Source organism: Ovis canadensis, chromosome 8 (genome assembly GCF_042477335.2).
Source record: "Ovis canadensis isolate MfBH-ARS-UI-01 breed Bighorn chromosome 8, ARS-UI_OviCan_v2, whole genome shotgun sequence".
Classification (NCBI taxonomy): Eukaryota; Metazoa; Chordata; class Mammalia; order Artiodactyla; family Bovidae; genus Ovis; species Ovis canadensis.
In genome coordinates this window covers 77,810,916-77,825,750 of record NC_091252.1, presented here as the reverse complement: position 1 = coordinate 77,825,750, position 14,835 = coordinate 77,810,916, and the positions used below count along the sequence as shown (strand labels likewise).

The following is a 14,835-nucleotide window of genomic DNA, read 5'->3' as shown; positions in this document are numbered from 1 at the left end:
TCAGCTTCCTCTGTCCATGGGGATTTCCAGGCAAGAATGCTGGAGTGGGCTGCCAATTCCTTTTCCAGGGGATCTTTGCAACCCAGGGATCCAACCCAGGTCTCTTGCATCTCCTGCATTGGCAGGTGGATTCTTTACCAGTGTGCCACTTGGGAAATTCCAGTGAGTCATTAATAATAACAAAATGATAATGGCTGTGAACTCTGGAATAGCACAGTTACATCCTGGTACCTCTATCTACTGTGTGTTTTGAGGGGGCAAGTACTTTAAATTCTGAACCTATTTTCTCTTCTGTAAATATAATATTACAGAAAGAACTAGATTAACATTGCATAGAACTTAATGAGGGTTTTGAAAAGGGTGGCCAGTAAACCTTTGTTGCATGGAAAGTTCACTTATTTGGAAGAAGGGCCCATTTCCCATTGATGCTGGATTTATGAGATGTTTCCCATTCATGCTGAGCGTGGAAGAGTGTACTTCTGAGACCAAAGAACAATCATATATTAAAAGAAATTTAGAGCTGGAAGGCAGAGATAAAGCCTAACCTCTTTGTTTTATGGAGGAGGAAACTGAGGTCCAGAGAAACAAACAGGCAAACCAATGAAGCCTGGATGGTAGCCTCATAGACATTAACAGAAGGAATATTAGCCCAGGAGAACTGAAGCTTCTCAATCTTTGTGGCACATGACAATCTTCCTTTATCAGCATCAGGGCACTATTAGTGAATATGCCCTTCTCTTATGTTCCCATGTCTTCTAAACAATACTCAGGGAATGACGTTCATTAGTTTGGTGACACTCAATTTCATGGTGTCCATTTCACGTGCTCATGCAACTTTCTTTTGCTATAAAAGGTGCTGACACTTAGCAGTTCCATATTCTCTCCTGAAGCTATTTTACAAAAGCTGCCTACAATCCTATTAGACAAGAGCTGCAAATGGCAACCAAGAGCTTAATGCATTCCAGTTCTCAGGACTCCATCATGTTGTACAGCAAAGGAACCCAGAACAGGGCAAGCACTTGTAACCAACATAAACCATATGACATGCCAACTTTCATCCACTTAACTGTTTACTGAAGAACAGAAACAAATAAATTAAGAATAGAACAGAGGCAGGAAAGCACTGTCTGTCTTCTCAAGGGATCACTTAGCAAAGACACATCCCTGGGATTTAAACAACTTTCTCACAAGAATGGAAAATCCTGAACAGGGTTACTAAGGTTCTAAACAGGAACTACAAAAAACACAGTATAATTTTGTGTCACTCCAGTTGTGGTCTCATCGTTCTATTGAAAAGAACAGGAATACTTTTTAAGTAAAAGAGAGTCATAGACTTCTATAACCTGAAAAGAACCCAAAAGTTATGGAACAAAACCCATCATTTCACAAATGAAAAAACTATGATGTTTAAGCTACTTGCCCAAGATCACATAATCAATGATGGCAAAATCAAAAAGACCTCCTGGGTCACCTGGCTTCCAACCCAATGGTCCTTTTTGAGAACCAAGCTAACTTTATTGGAAACTCACTCTTCAAAGTATATAGACTGCAAGATGCAACATACTTAAATCTTGCATCAGAAAGTTTTAGAACTCAGCTCTTTTATAGGAATATGGATACCATTTAATCCAAACGCATTACTGAAATAATCTAAAAAACCTGCCCCGTGTTCTGTGATGACCTAGAGGGGTGGAATGGGGTGGAGGGGTGAGGGAGGGTCAAGAGGAGGGGATATATGAATACTTATTGTTGATTCACATTGTTGTAAGGCAGAAACCAACACCACATTGTAAAGCAATTATCCTCCAATTCAAAATAATTTTTTTAAACCTACTGTCTTACATCTCTTTACTCCTACTGACTCCTCTAAAAATATCACAATTAAAGAGAAAAGAGTGAAGAGATTTTGAAATTGTGGAGAAATTAACATGGTACTAATTTTCTTAATATTAACAATAGTCAGAATTAACTTCTTTCTCTATATCCCAATTGTATTTCTATGGCAAATCTTTTCAGGAAGGGACATGAGGAGTAGCACAGAGAATGCCTTAATTTTTCCAGAATAAAAAGCATGGTAATTTGGCTTATTTAAGCCTGCTTATAATTTTGTTTCATATTCTGGTTAAAGATCATGTTCTTGAGCCTAAATAATGAAGTGCTATTATATTACTTAAAGTAAGTTCTTTTATTAAGTTGGGTTCACTCCTCACTTTAAAAAAGCATAAAGGTTTATAATTCTTGAAATCTGTACAAATCTTGCCCCTTACTTGAGCTATAATATACATAACTGGCTTTACATAGTTGAAATTAAGCAATCATGAGAAATACACACACCTTCACACAAACACATGAAACTGGGAAAATCTGAAAAAGAGAGGTGTATTGTATCAGTATCCTGGTTGTGATATTGTACTCTAGTTTTGCAAAATATCAGCATTGGGAGGAACTGGGTAAAGAGTACCTGAGCTGTCTCTGTATTATTTTTTAAAACTGCGTGTGAATCAACAAATACTTCAACAAAAATTTCAATTAAATAAATAAACCCTTGAAGCCCCAATAAATGTAAGTTACTTTCAGATGATTCAGGGAAAAAGAGTGTGTGTGTGTGTGTGTATGAAAAGGAGAAGATAAGAAAAATGATAAAACAAATGGGGTAAACATTTACAATAAGTGATTCTGTGTCAAGAGTATACAGCTGTTCTTCATGTTATTTTTGCAACTTCTCTGGAGGCTTAAAATTATTTCTAAATAGAGGAAAATACATATGTACAGTTTTACAATGAAGAGTACCAGTGTTTATCTAATGAGCCTCTCATCACTACTGGGTAATATTGCTTTAATCATTGCCAGTTTGATAGAAAACATAATGTCTCATATGGATTTCCTTTATTTGGATTGGCATATTGAATGATTTATATAGTTAATTTTCCATTATGAACATTTTCTTTTCTAGTGATTTTTTTTTTAACCAATTCTATACTAAATATGTTAAGCCTTGGTCATGTTTGTTGTAAATGTTTTCAATACAGCAATACTGAAGTTTTCCTTAAGGCACTCCAAGTAATTCCATCCTGAGTAACGTTAATAAGGGAGAGTAAGATGACACTCAGGTAGTGCACTCAATTTTTATTGGCATTTTTAGTTATGACTGAAATGGCCTTTAAATGTTTATAGCCCCAGTCACTTGCTGCGCTTCTTCACGTTGTCCAATGCAGATAATGTTTTAATGTCATCCAATTAGAAACGAAGTGGAAAGATGCAATTTTGCCCAAGCATGCCACACACACTGAACAAAGTCTTTTTTTATTTAGTCTAAAGTCCAAATGCACTCTAGAAACTTTTGATCATCGCATTAGAAATGTAAACCCTTGTTAAGACATGGGCAGTCAGAAAAACCGTCAGGTTTAAGGAAGTAGCTGTCAGTTTATTTTTAATATGTAAACTGATTCTCTTTCAGATCATTATTTCCAGAAATCAGAGTGACGTGTCCACTTGGGCAGTAAAACTACAAGCTTCTAATATTTCCCATAAGCCAAGAGACAATAGCCTCATTCACCATTCACACTGGAAAAGCACAATGTCATGTAATTTATATAAGCCATAAATGGAACAGTAGCTTCATGCAGCTTGAGACCAATTAATGCAAGTCTTGCTAAATCTACTAAAATTTAAAATTATGCAGTCATTACAACTCCAAAGTATATTTGTAAAGTCTCTAATTCCAGAACTTGAGTGTACTAATATATAAACACTCTTTATCCACAAGAGTAGGCAGAAAATATATTCAAACAATTTGTGTATTTGAATCTATCAAAATTAAAAATTTAAATGATAATTACATTTTCAAAGAGATAGTAGGAATATTTACTTTGGAAAGGTTGCTATTATTTCTATATATCTTAATGTACTGATATCTAAAAAGAATCAGATAATCTTAAACCATTCCATATGAATTACAAACAGAAAAAAAGAAAAAGTTGCAATCTGACAAGAAATGGAAAAACATTCTGTCAAAATAGCTCAATAAAGAAACGAATCAGAGTAATAATTTTGTGATTAAATATCCATGCTTTTACTGTATAATGACATTAAGATTTTTAAAACCATATAGAATTCAAATGGACTATCTAATTTCATAACCAGGAAATTTTAACATTACTTGATCAGTTTCACATCTTTTAAAACCTGGTATTTATATTTTTTTCATGTATAATGTAGTTTTTTCCCCATAAGGTCCAAATCACCTAGGAAAGCTTATAGAAAGCTAGACAAACATCTGCTATTAAAACTCTTACTATGTATTTTCAGGAAAAACTGAAGCTTAAAACAAACTCACATTCATTCAAAATGTGTTGCCTGTATATAATAAGTCTTATATGAAGCTGTTGGCCACATCCCAAAATAAATTATTTCAGGTTATACCTTGCTGATCCCACTGGGCAAATGAACCTTTCAAACTCACAGGTGTGGAATGACTTCACATGCAGTTTAATAAAAATAAGTGGTTCCTTTCTAATTACACTGCTCACTACCAGGAACAGACCGGCCAAGGGCTAGGTTTCTGGACACTAACCCTTTTTCCTATTTTGAAAATGTGTGCTGGAGGGAGCAAGGCAGAAGGTCCAAGGAATGGAAAAAGACAGGCCTGAGGGGCAGGTTTTTTCCCAGGTATTAAATTGAAAGAGGAAATTTAAGTGGAAATAAGTTAGGCTCCAAAAGTTGGGGGAAGGAGGGTGTTTATCAATTTCTAGAAACTCTTGTATATTAGTCAGTGGAAGGGAGTTAAATGTCTGTCCAGATGTCTGCCCAAGATTAAACAAAACACCAGAGGGAAAATTATATGTTACAAGAAAAAGTAACTTCTGAGTTGGCCACAAAAATAAGCTGGGTCTTTCGAGAACAACCTTCCTTTTTCCATTTTGGCAGGCTAAGCTAAGCGGTGCTGGGGGCCCCTCAGCGGGGTCGCCCTGAGGCACCTCACCACTTGGAGGACAAGTCCATAGAAACAAAACACATCAGGTTTCTCTAAGCGTGTCATCGCCCTACACCCCCGACTCCTGCTTCTACACAAGCCCCTTCAGAGATTCTATCACGTAAAATGGCATCTTCTTTCAGGACTTCTTAATCTGTAAAGTACACGGAGAACCTTTTCTGCGCGCTTAAAAAAAAAAAAAATCATTCAAACAACCCAAAGATCCAAGAATAACTTCTACAGTCAAGGGTGACAATGTGTAAAGTCAACATTCTCTCCGCATACTAGTACCTTCCAAGCCCCCAGGTGCTGATCCAGGAGAGCGCCTTCCTGGCCGGGCCCGGCCCCTGGATGGAGCGACCGCGCCTGTGACTTCTTGTTGCATTTGAATCGAAAACGTTTTCCCCATTCTTGAAGCCCTGCCCTTTTTATTATGCTTTACGCCGCCCAAACGTGAGGTTTACCTCTGGCTGCGGGGAAAAAAAAAAAAAAGCCAGCCGCATACACATGTCACAGCTCCGCCTGGCAAAACAGCAGCTCACTCCTCATTGCCTCGGGGGGCAAAGTGAAGACAAACCGGTTTATTCTGTCGGTGCTCAGTGCGGCTAAGTCTTTACAAAGCCGTGGAGTCGGGGACCGGGAGTTAGGGGGAGGGCAGGGGCAGGGGGCACAGGTAAAGGTGTGAAGGAATTCTGAGCCGAAAGTGGGGGTGGGTACTCACATGTTGGCATCACTGCGCTGGGGTCCCCAGGGGCCGCGCGGTCATGCTCCACCACCTTCACCAGGCTCTGCGGCTCCGAGTTCCGCAGATGAAGCCCCTAACCTGGGCCGAGCGCGGTGGCCGGACCCTCCTTTACGCTCTTTCTGGAGAGTTCATCAGGGTTTCCCGGGCAGCTCCGGGGTGGCGCAAGGTGGAAGGTCGCCGCCGCGGAGTTCAAGTGCGGATCGTCGCGGCCAGGGGGCGGGCGGGGTGGCAGGTTCCTCCTTACGGAGAAGTTGGAGGAAAGTTAGGGCGAGAACGTGGAAGCGGCTGGGTCCGCCTTGGAGCCGGTGCTGGGTGCTCGGGGTGCCCCGGGGGCTCCCAGGGTGACTGGGTGGGCGGGTAGGTGGAGGGGTCCGCTGGCGTGCGGCAGCACGTGGTCACCCGCTTTGTGGCTCCAGTCTCCCTCTCTACCCCACCCCGCAGGCTCGGGTTGCTCCCGGGACCGGTCCACCCCGCCTGCGCTTCCGGCGCCGAGTGTGCCGGACCAGGGGCTCAGGTGCGGCTGCCCCCGCGGCGTCTGGCCGGGCCCCGCGCGGCCCTGGGGCGGCCCCAGCCTAGCTGATCCGCCGCGGGGGCCGTCCCGGAGGCGCGGCCGCCCCACCCAGGATCCCAGCCCCGGGGCTGGAGGGCAGAGTCTGGCTGCGGGGTGGGAGAGGAACTCGCCAGGCGGGCAGCGAGGGGCGAGTTGCTGGGGCCGGAGTGGGTGGGAGACTGGCTCCCGGCCCGGCTCGGCTGCCCGGCGGGGGAGGGGGCGGGGCAGGCCCAGAGGTCGCCTGAAGCCGGGCGCCGTGCATCCAGGAGACCCTCCCTGCGAGACCTGAGCAGCTCGGAAGGCCCGCGGGGATGGGGGGCATCTCCTCCCTGTCCCCGTGGGGTGCAGCCCGAGTGCGCGGAACCCCGCCGCCAAGTTCCCGCGCCATTGCCTCGCTTTCTCCTTGTTTCTTTGCTCTTCTCCTTGCTTTTCTTTCATGTCTTCCCCCTACCCCTCGCTTCTTTTGTTCTTTTTCTAATGATTATCAGGGTGAAGGGTGAGCCGTCTGTCCTCAGCGCGCACCCAGCCACCCCATGCCATCACCAGATCTCTTGGTCTCTGCTGGGAGAGAGGGGGTGAGAGTCCCTCAGCGCGCGCTTCTCCAACCAAGGATGAAGACCAGCCTTAAGAGGAACCTGCGACAGTCGCCCTATTCCTATGCCCCGCACAGAAATACACTACTGCCTTCTCCCACTGATTTGTTGACACCTGTAATTCCATCCTTTTGGCTTAGAATTTTGTCTTCTGTTGAAACATATCTAAGTACTCCTAAGGAGTGGTAACACGACAAAGCTTTGACATTGCCTTTGGTTTGTATTGTTCAAATCCCTTCTGGAAAGAAGCTGATAGGCAGCAGAAACAGCCTGAGCGATCTGAGAGTGGTTGCAGGGGGGTTAATTGAAAGTGAAAACTGGGCAGGACAAGTGACAAACTGCTTGCTCCACAATCTGGCCTGGGACCCTCCTTCTTCAGCCCCCTCCTGCTGCTTCACTGGGATTCAGGGATAGGGCTGGACAAGTCATGCTTTCTTTTAAAATCTGCACCACAAAAAAAAAAAGAAAGAAAGAAAGGATATTAACATGGGACTGACTATTTGTTCACCTAATATTCAGCAGGATTGATTTGCAAATGCAAATCCAGTTACTCAATGGGAAAAGTCCACTGCCTGGCCTCCTATAAAGTAGCTGCCTGGCAAAGGGATCTGGACACACCCCCTTGGAAATGAGAAGGGGAAAAAAAGGACTCACACTTGCAAATACGTTCCCTCACCCTTGGGTACCACCAGTTAATCCATGAAAATACAGGAGGCAAAACCAAATGCCAGTGCTGTGTACGCATCCAGAGCCCAGCATGAACTGTGAGCATGCACACACAGGCCACAAGCACAAGTGCCAAAAACTGTACATGACATTGATTGGCTAGTGATACAGACTAGTAGGGGTGGAAAAGAACAGGTAGAACAGGACTTGAACACAGACAGCTATCTGTACAAAGGATGCTGGAACACTGCCACCAAGTCTGGAGGCCTGAAAAATCCAGGGTGTGTTCTTCTTGTGACTTTCATCAGTATTTATTTTGATGAATAAACCATATGACTAATAGGGACATTGAATTGTAGTACTTAAGGGAGGCCAGAGTTCTAGTGTCCAGTCCTCTCATATTACAGATAGGAAAATGAGACCCAGAGATGTGACACCTGCATAAACTAGCTGGCAGTGACCAGGAGCTAGGACCCAGGTCTCCAGACAAAAGTGACCAGGGGCTAGGACCCAGGTCTTGCAATTCAAATCAGCCTCTATTACACAAGACTATTCCAAAGGAATTTAAGTTCCATTCATAGAATATTATTAAAGCAAACATATTTATTATTTCACAGTCCTCGGGTTCAGGAATCTGAGGAGAGCTAAGTATAATGTCTCTCATGAGACTGCAACAAAGGTTTTGGCTAAGGCTGTGATCTTATCTGAAGGCAAGACTGGGGAGGGATCTGCTTCCAAGTTCATACAGGTACTACTGTAGAACTACTGTTCTACTCATAGAATTCTAAAGCTAAAAGGAACCAGGAAACACGTGGGCAAAGAAATAAATATAAATACCAAATTTGTCAGAATTCTCCAGAGAAATGGGATGTATATGTGTATATAGAGAGATCTAAGAAATTGACTTAACATGACTATGAGGTAGAAGTCCAAAATCCTCAGGGTAGGCCAGCAGGCTGGAGACTCAGGAAAGAGTTGCAGTCAAGTTCAAAGGCAGTCTGCTGATAGAATTCCTTCTTGCAGAAGGTCAGTCTTTCTTCTATTCATGCCTTCAAGTGATCGGATGAGGCTCACACATATTATGGGTGGGAGGCCCACCCACCATGTTCTTTACTAAAAACCCAGTGATTTCAGTGTTGCTGCTGCTAAGTCGCTTCGGTCATGTCCAACTCTGTGTGACCCCATAGAGGGCAGCCCACCAGGCTCCCCCATCCCTGGGATTCTCCAGACAAGAACACTGGAGTGGGTTGCCATTTTCTCCAATGCATGAAAGTGAAAAGTGAAAGTGAAGTCGCTCAGTCGTGTCCAACTCTTCGCGATCCCATGGACTACAGCCTACCAGGCTCCTCTGTCCATGGGATTTTCCAGGCAAGAGTACTGGAGTGGGGTGCCATTGCCTTCTCCGATTTCAGTGTTATTATTATTAACTAAAAACCATCTCTGTCACCTTTTGTCTCTGTCATCTTCACCGGGACATCCAGAATAATGTTTGACCAAATATCTGAACACTAAGGCCTAGCCAAGTGGACAGATAAAATTAACCATTACAACAGAAACAAATGTACATATATCTTGAAGATAGGAGTGGCATATTTAATGTGCTGTTATAAGTTAAATGTTCATAAACATATGTACTAATAGTAAGTTAAAGTATTAGTCTTTCAGTCCTATCTAACCCTATAGGGTCCCATGGACTATAGCCCACCAGGCTCCTCTATCCATGGAAGTCTCCAGGCAAGAATACTGGAGTGGGTAGCCATTCCCTTCTCCAGGGGATCTTCCCTACCCTGGGGTCAAACCTGGGTCTCCTACACTGCAGGTGGATTCTTTACATCTGAGCCACCAAGGAAGCTGATATTTCTGCACAATTACATGAATCATAGGTAAACTATTTCAAAAGCCAGTGCTTGTCATTGGTCAGTGCATTGGTAAAATCTTGTATTTTGATACTTTTATCCTCGAACTAAAGATTTTTTCATTCCTTTGAAAGGGAAATGAAGTGTGCAGAGGTGAGTACATAATCTTATAATGCAATAACCTCGGTTTAAAACTTGGTCCTTTAATTTACTGGCATTATAAACTCTGCCAGTTTACTACATAAACTGTGTTATGCTGATTATACTTACAATTTTTAACTCATCAGCAGACTCAGTGAGCTAAAGATACATAGCATCCATCATATTTCCTGGAATTCGGTAATATTGGTTGACTCTGCCTGCCCCATATATCATCCTAAAATGGAAATTGCCAGGCCACATTCCTCTGCAAACAGGAATCCTCTGACAGCATTCCAGACAAAATGAATATTGAACATCTGTTTGAATCCTTAGCATTGATGAACACTCAACTATGAGAAACTTCCTCTTTCTGTTGATTGAATCAAACATTCATGCCATCAACTTCTATTCAGAACAAGGACATGCTATCTTCCACAAAAAGCCTTTTAAATCTCTGAAGACAGCTATCATCTCTCCCCTCAGCTGCCCCTTGTTCAGCCCTAGTTGTTTTAACCATACAGTGCCCGACTCCTCACTACCCATGTGAATCACTCTTCGCTACATTATCAGCCCACGTGAAAAATGTGCTCTAAGTGGATTCCACACTTCGTCTCTGATGAGAGTGAGATCCTTACCTTTCCTGAACTAGACATTACTGTTGCGTAAATAAAAATTAGTATTGACCTTTTGAATAGCCACATAAAATATTTATAGTTGGGATAGTTGTCTTTATTGTATTGATCTTCCACTATGTGCCAAGGAGTATATAAATTTTATTCTAACAAATCAAAGTTGTTCAAGATATTATCTTAGTCTGTAAATAATTCAACCCAATTTTTGTTTTAATACCTTCTTCTGCCTTAACTATTTTGATTCCTCCCCTTTCACCAGGCTTGTTACTTTCTTCAGCGGAGGGAACAGAAGAAAAGTAGTCCTTGATATCTTTTTATTTTTTGGCCGAGACCCACAGCTTGCAGGATCTTAGTTCCCTGACCAGGGATAGAACTTGGCCCCCTCACAGTGGAAACACAGAGTCCTAACCACTGGAAGTGGTCTTTGATTTATGTGTGGTAGCAGGTACCACTCTGTGTGGGTATTAGTTTACACAGGTTGTCAGTGAGGGTCCTTCAAGTCAGGCTCTTTATTGGCTCGCTGATGGTCTATCACTGTCCATCAGCATTGTCCCTGCAAGGAGCCCTTCTCTGGGGCCGTGGCTCCTCTCTAGGTCTCTAATTGGGAGGCAGCACAGAAAAACACTCCACTCTCTGCTCTCCCACCATCTCTCTTCCTTCCCTTCCAACCTGAGAAAAGGAAAATAGCTTCTCTTTCTCTGCTGTGTCCCAACATTTTGCCTGTATCTCAGCTCCTCTCTGTTCTCTTGGTGCTTAACATTACAAAAAAAAAAAAAAAAGAGAATTCCTTGGTGGTCCAGTGGTTAGGACTCTGCACTTTCACGGCCAAGGGTGTGGGCTCAGTTCCTTGGTGAGGAACTGGCACCCCTCAGCCCCTGCGGCCAAAGGAAAACTTATGAAAAACAAATGCAGGCATTCTGAATCCCCTCTATTTTTGCCTCTGCTCCATCATTTTCAGAAGCTATGCTTATACACTAGCTAGAAACTTGAATAGGGAGCAGGAGAAGGGGCAATAAGCAGAAGAAAAAAGGAAGACAGCTAATCTCCCAAAAACATCATGCCTCCCTCAATTCATTATCTTTACAAGTGATTGTTATTCCCATTTAAAGACAGGAAATTGAAGTTCAAGATAATTGAGTAAGTTACCCGAGATCACACAACAAGCAAGGGGAGGCTGAGCAAACACCAAGGACTGAGTGACTGCTTTGCCCTCCTGGCTTCACTTCAGTGTAGGCCTGAGTATTTTCACAGGAGCTGTCACCAAGTCAGAAAGCCTGTCCTGCCTAAATCACTCATCTGAATCCATGACCAGTTTGCTGAGTACATCTTGTACTGTTGCATTCAGTCCAGTGTATCAGTTTGAAGAAATCAATTTGAAATTTGATTCTTTCACTAATCTTGTTAACAATCTTTTCCAAGCCCTTGCTACATGCAAAATTAATCATTTTGTTTCCTGTATTTGGAATATACAAATGTTGAAGCTGACCCAGGCAAAGCCCCTATGGAATTCCACAAGGGATCTGACTCCTGGTGATACTGATCTACTGATAATCAACATTGGAAGGTACACGTTTTGAACCAGTTGTTATTAATCCATGTTGCTTTACTGTCCCACCTACTTCTTTCAATCAGTTCAGTTCAGTTCAGTCGCTCAGTCGTGTCTGACTCTGCGACCCTATGAATCGCAGCACGCCAGGCCTCCCTGTCCATCATCAACTCCTGGAGTTCACTCAGACTCACATCCATCGAGTCCGTGATGCCATCCAGCCATCTCATCCTCTGTCGTCCCCTTCTCCTCCTGCCCTCAATCCCTCCCAGCATCAAAGTCTTTTCCAATGAGTCAACTCTTCGCATGAGGTGACCAAAGTACTGGAGTTTCAGTTTCAGCATCATTCCTTCCAAAGAAATTCCAGGATTGATCTCTTCAGAATGGACTGGTTGGGTCTCCTTGCAGTCCAAGGGACTCTCAAGAGTCTTCTCCAACACCACAGTTCAAAAGCATCAATTCTTCAGCGCTCAGCCTTCTTCACAGTCCAACTCTCACATCCATGCATGACCACTGGAAAAACCATAGCCTTGACTAGACGGACCTTAGTCGGCAAAGTAACGTCTCTGCTTTTGAATATGCTATCTAGGTTGGTCATAACTTTTCTTCCAAGGAGAAGTGAAGTGAAGTGAAGTCACTCAGTCATGTCCGACTCTTTGCTACCCCATAGACCGTAGCCTATCAGGCTCCTCCGTCCATGGGATTTCCCAAGCAAGAGTGCTGGAGTGGATTGCCATTTCCTTCTCCAGGGGACTTTCAGTGTCTTTTAATTTCATGGCTGCAGTCACCATCTGCAGTGATTTTGGAGCCCAAAAAAATAAAGTCTGACACTATTTCCACTGCTTCCCCATCTATTTCCCATGAAATGATGGGACCGGATGCCATCATCTTCGTTTTCTGAATGTTGAGCTTTAAGCCAACTTTTTCACTCTCCCCTTTCACTTTCATCAAGAGGCTTTTTAGTTCCTCTTCACTTTCTGCCTTAAGGGTGGTGTCATCTGCATATCTGAGGTTATTGATATTTCTCCTGGCAATCTTGATTCCAGCTGGTGTTTCTTCCTTCAGTGGGAGCTCCCAATTTATCACAAAAGACTAAATGCATCAGTAAATTCGTATAGCTTTTGTTTTCTCTTGACCTGTTAGTCTAGACTGTCTAGTCATGAAGCCAGAATGTGAGTTTGACTATATGATATTTTCTTTTTTTTTCTACTGTGTCACATGGCTATGGGATTTTTTTCCCCCAAACCAGGGATCAAACGTGTCCCCCCTGCATTGGGACCTTAGAGTCTTAACCACTGGACCATCAGGGAAGTCCCTGCATGACTTGTTCTTGATGCTGTCTTGCTGGTCCTTAGCAATATCTCATTCTTTTCAAGTGTCAAAAATCATCTTTCATATAACCCATTCTTAACAATGTCTAGGACAAAAGGAGAGTGTATTCATGCTTGAGAAGAACTCGGAGCATGTCGCTAGTTTAATTTTAAATAGGCTATGCAAATAATTAAATGTCAGTTCATATCAACACCATCAAATTTAGGAGAGTATAGATGGTAGACAATCCCAGAGTTCTAGGGAATATTACATCAGATTTACCAAGGCTCTGAATCCTATCTTGCTTTTGATAATATCTAGGAGTAACATCAAGATCATTAGATTTTATTTTCCACAAATCCTCTTTTCCTATGAGTAAACCAGAAAAAATTATATATTGTTTTAAAGCTGACATGGCAGACATTGTGAGATTAATTCATTTAGTTCGGTGATAAATGTAGGCTGCTATGAACTTCATGAGCTGAAAGTTCTTTCATGTACTGGAAGCTCTTTAGTCTTCCATAGATAATAAAAATATTAATATCAAGCAATTAGTGCTTTCTATGTACATGATATTTTATTAAGATAATTGCATGTAGTATCTCTTTTAATCTTCACACCATCCCTACAGATACGTAGAGTTGGCCTAAAAGAGTGCAGGCAATCAAGGTTTAAACACTTCTCCTTTTTATTTTTTATTTTTTTGCTTCAACACATACTCTTGACCAACTAATTCAGATCCAGTTATACTTGCCTGGAATATTTACACAGAGTTCTAGTATACGGTCTGGTCAGAATGAATGGAAGGAAAACACATACAGAGATACACAAGCATACAGGTTTTTCTGCTATTAGATTACCTTGTTTTCAAAAGCACTTTAAAGCTGGCTTTCACTAGCTGGATGGGTATTCATTAATATTTCTGAGAGTCTAGCCATATATATACATTGCTTTTTTAAACTTCCCAGTTTCAAAAACTGGGAAATGCTCCTCAATTACATAAGAAAATCAAATATGGGAATAAATGCAATCACGAGAGCAGTATTTATCCAGGTAATTGATAATTGCCCTTGTCACCCATTCATTCATTTGGCAAAAATATTGATCATCTACTATATGGCAAGCATTGTTCTGACACTGTCATGACAGCGATGAGCAAAAATAAAGTTTCTGCTTTTGTCAAGTTCATATTCCTCTTGGAAGGGGAAGTAGATAGTAAAGTAATAAAAATAGAGAGAAAGAGATAAAAAATATAGATGATGATTAATTCTATGAAAAAAATAAAGCAGGGAGAGATTAAGGAAGCTAAGGGTGATAGGTATTTTCTACAGAGTAGTCAGGGAAAACCACTCTGGTAAAATGTTATTGTAGAAGAGACTTGGTTTAAGTGGAATATAAAGTCAGGCTAGGGGGTGGCAGCTGGGAGGAGCAACCCCACGTCCAAGGAGCGGTGGCTGTGCAGGCACAGGAAGGCCTAGAGGAGCTATCCTACACTGGAGGTCTGGAAGGGCAGCAGTGAGGAGATACCCTTCATCCAAGGTAAGGAGCAGCGGCTGCGCTTTGCTGGAGCAGCCGTGAAGAGATACCCCACGCCCAGGGTAAGAGAAACCCAAGTAAGATGGTAGGTTTTGCAAGAGGGCATCAGAGGGCAGACACACTGAAACCATACTCACAGAAAACCAGTCAATCTAATCACACTAGGACCACAGCCTTGTCTAACTCAATGAAACTAAGCCATGCCCGATGGGCAACCCAAGACAGGTGGGTCATGGTGGAGAGGTCTGACAGAATGTGGTCCACTGGAGAAGGGAATGGCAAACCAC

General features: G+C 42.5%; 1 protein-coding gene across 10 annotated transcripts in view; it reads right to left on the bottom strand.

The window, feature by feature from the left end:
- ADGRG6 (adhesion G protein-coupled receptor G6) overlaps positions 1–6,436 on the bottom strand; it is a 153,088-nt gene extending 146,652 nt beyond the window's left edge. For 7 of the 10 annotated variants that reach the window (XM_069598568.1, XM_069598562.1, XM_069598569.1 and 4 more), the window contains exon 1: positions 5,694–6,436. In XM_069598568.1, coding sequence (XP_069454669.1) covers positions 5,694–5,695 — 2 coding nt within the window. In that variant the 5' untranslated portion in view covers positions 5,696–6,436. Of the gene's footprint in view, positions 1–5,263; positions 5,528–5,693 lie in introns of those variants that run through there. The other 3 variants (XM_069598563.1, XM_069598571.2, XM_069598567.1) reach the window with 2 other exon arrangements.
- Positions 6,437–14,835: the final 8,399 nt, after the last annotated feature.